Below are 3,574 nucleotides of genomic sequence, written 5' to 3'. Positions count from 1 at the left end.
TATGCTCTACTTCGTATGTGTGTGTTATAACCAAAGGAAAGAATCAAAAGTTAACTTTAATATTTATCCATAATAATCCAACCAGCAATCATCTAAAGGTATCATGTACTGTAAAATGAAAACATTTTTTTGTATCGTCAGTTCGTCACACAACCATGTTATCTTTCAAAACAATTATTAATTATTAGTACAAATATATCAAAAACATTTGTATGTATATGTACGATAATAGGATTCCCATCAGCCCCTAGTAAAAGTTTAAAACCTCCCAAAAACCAAAGTTTAAATGTAAATTTTAAAGAAAACAAAAACGAAAACAAAACATTTCTTTGTAATCAATTAATTAACCTATAATCATCGTGTAGAACGACCAACGACATTTCTGTTGTTTCTTTGAAGAAGTCCTTCCAAGACAACTTTTTTCTTATACTCCACGGATTCCATGTCCAAATTCTCATGTGACTCAGGCCGCCGCTTCTTTATTGTATCCACAACAGAGTATCTCCCGGCGGCCCCCAATCGTGGGATGATATAAAACCATGTAGAAGTACAAAGTATTGCACACAACTTGCCCCATAACACCATTATAACCAATATAACTAATATTACTGACATACCAATTATAGAGTCATATTTCCCACCTAAAGGTATGGTTTTCTTCACAACTTTTGGACCATCCGCTAGTTTCTTTTCCTTCGTTGGTATCGGCAATGATACCGAATGAGTCAACGGTTTCGAAGGTGTAGAAACAATAGCTTTAGAAACCACGGCCCCATGTTTTTTTTCAGCTGGCAAACGCGTAACAACTTTTGTTTCTTTCTTGCGACTACGGTACGACCCGTTTCGTTGCCTAACAGAATCTGTCCATTTTGTTGCTACATCTTCTTCTTCCACTACTTGAATTTCCCAAGTTTTATTACCCGACTTATTTACGGGTCGTTTTGGGTCAACGGGGACGACGTCTTTGACCACGGGTTTCTTGAAACTGATCAAGGTGAACTTAGAGATCCAACGTGGACGGCGCCATTTAGGAGAGTTGACTTTCTCTTTGGGCTTTATATATTGGTCCTGCAGGCCGGTACACCCAAAACAAGCTAGGAAACATCCGGTCCGGGCCGAACGGGACGGTGGTCCGGAATCGGGTTTTTTGATCATTGATGTGGATCAAAGAGATCAAATGTTGTTGTTGTTGGTGATGGCATGAAGAGCATTTGTATAGTAGTCTGATATGGCAGGCTGATATGGTCGTGTGTGTTTATATGTCTATTGCTTCTACCAGTCAATTTCTTATTATATACATTAGTTTCATATGCACATATATATATATAGTGTCTAAAATGAATTTTATATAAGCTTCACCTAATCTCATTGAATTTAATTTAGAGACAATTAAATATCTATAGAATCATAATTTTGAGAATTTTGTATTTCAAAGCACACCACGTTGACTAACGTCACCTGTATGTAACTAGAATATATGTTTTTGTTTTTTTTTTAAAGGTGTATTTCGACTCAGACATGGTTGGAGACAATTTTAACCAACAATCTTTGTACCTCAGAGATAATTAGCATACGCTGCAGTCTCTCAACCCTTCTCCTTGTGGAAAATTCCTAGATAGGAAATCCAAAGATTGTGTCAGCCGAGGCTCGAACCAACAACCTTGGAAGAAAACACAGCGAGGCTGCACATTGTGAGAAGTGTAAAACCCAAGGAATATATGTTTTTCTAAGTATAAAACTACAAATTAAACCTTATGTATCATCACTAAAAACTAAATACGTAAATAAATCTTATATTAATTACAATCATATAGTATTTATTTTATTAATGGGAAAATTGATACGTATACAACAATCTTTTGTAATATAGGTTAATCTTTGAATTTTATCTACTTTTATGGCAGGTTAACTTTTTTCTTTTTTAACCAATCTGCAATAATCAAATGTTTTTACATTATTTGTGCATGATTAGAATTTGTCATGCATTTCGTGTGTTGTATTTAGATTTTCGATTTGATATCGGTCTAACTTGTAATTAATATCATTAATTGATTTGATTATCAAGGTGGTCTAATGGTTAGACATTTTTTTTACCTAAAAAGTTCTAGGTTCGAAACTTTCATAGAAAAATATACATGTGAGGGGATGTCACAAAAATAGTCAGAAAAAGTTATGAGAATACCCATTTGTGTTGCATACATCTTAGTCAACTTGAATCACGCTCCCCAAGTAATTCGTACAACAATGTATTCATTTGTTTGTCCATATAGGGAAGTGATATTCGTATCACTAAACTTAATTAATTTACCACACTGCACAAAGATTACAACACAATGTACAGACAGTTAATACATAGTTGTGGTAAATTAATCAATTTATGTGGTACTAATATCACCAAAATCAATGAGTCAACCTTCTCAAGTATTATAACACATCAAATCTTCTCGTTCATTTGGTAATGGAAATTACTATTGTATATTTCTTATGAACTTTATTTGTTTTATAAAATTTAAAAATTTGGTTAGAATGGAATATGGATATATCCAAAGATTTCAAAACCGATTTTTACAAATTCTTTGTTGAACAGAACATTAAGTATCAAAAATTTAGCTAAAAAGGTTCTTAAAAAGACTTAAAAGGATACTCCTTTGGAAAAACAAATTACAAAATCTTCTAGAAAACGTTTGACCTTTTGTAGGGAAATAAAGAATTCTTTCTAAGAAAATGTATAGGTATAGAAGAGTGGGACCTTGTTTTTTCCACTATTTCCCTCCGCGATCTTTTGCTTACTTTCTAATTTGTAGATTGGAACTTCTTTGTCCCTTGCATTGTGTTTTGTGGAAAATTAATGTCCGTGTAATACACTCTCTTAATATAAAAACTACCATACTGTATTTATTTTGAGGTTTTGATAAATAATAATGTAGGGTATGTTTGTCTCAATTATATTAATGTTCATCATTGATTTTTAAAAATATTGTTGCATCAATCTACTTTTTTTTTTTTATTTATCAATTCAATATTTCAAATATCAGATGGAGATCAAATCACATATTTACAAAAAAATAAACACTTAAGAGATCCAATCTTAATGTTAATTATAACAATTTCAAATTTGTTTCTATTGTATAATAAAAGAAACTGCTTAGTGCCGCGTTTCATGGGTTTTGAGCCCCAATACTTCGACAGTGTGTGAGGGAGGTTATAATATAAGCACACCTTACCTTTACCTAAGTAGAGAGGTTGCTTTCAATTTTTACCTAAATGGTAAAAAAAGGTCCTCCAACCTTTGTATGTGATGAGGATCGAACCTATAACCTCTGACTTCAGAGGCCATGGTGTTTACCACTGATCCAAACCTTTGTATAATGTATAATGTAACTAGTCCTAATACCCGTACGAATATGCCTCATACATGATTAGTGAGTATTAAATAAATTGTGGTTAAAGTAAATCGATGATCAATATATGTTTAGTTAGAGTTTTAGATTTACCTTAAATTTTTGGAAGATTCAGAGGTCATGGGTTTGATCCTCATCTCATGCAAATGCATAGGTTGGAGGGCTTTTTTTAC

The 3,574-nt window shown here is 32.8% G+C and overlaps 1 protein-coding gene across 1 annotated transcript; it reads right to left on the bottom strand.

The window, feature by feature from the left end:
- Positions 1-313: 313 nt before the first annotated feature.
- LOC122579535 (uncharacterized protein At5g23160) lies at positions 314-1,295 on the bottom strand. Its single transcript, XM_043751720.1, has one exon. It carries the CDS (start codon positions 1,153-1,155, stop codon positions 355-357), a length of 801 nt encoding a protein of 266 aa, XP_043607655.1. The 5' UTR covers positions 1,156-1,295; the 3' UTR covers positions 314-354.
- Between the last annotated feature and the right edge of the window lie 2,279 nt (positions 1,296-3,574).

Source organism: Erigeron canadensis, chromosome 8 (genome assembly GCF_010389155.1).
Source record: "Erigeron canadensis isolate Cc75 chromosome 8, C_canadensis_v1, whole genome shotgun sequence".
Classification (NCBI taxonomy): Eukaryota; Viridiplantae; Streptophyta; class Magnoliopsida; order Asterales; family Asteraceae; genus Erigeron; species Erigeron canadensis.
This window is presented reverse-complemented; position numbering and strand designations above follow the sequence as displayed.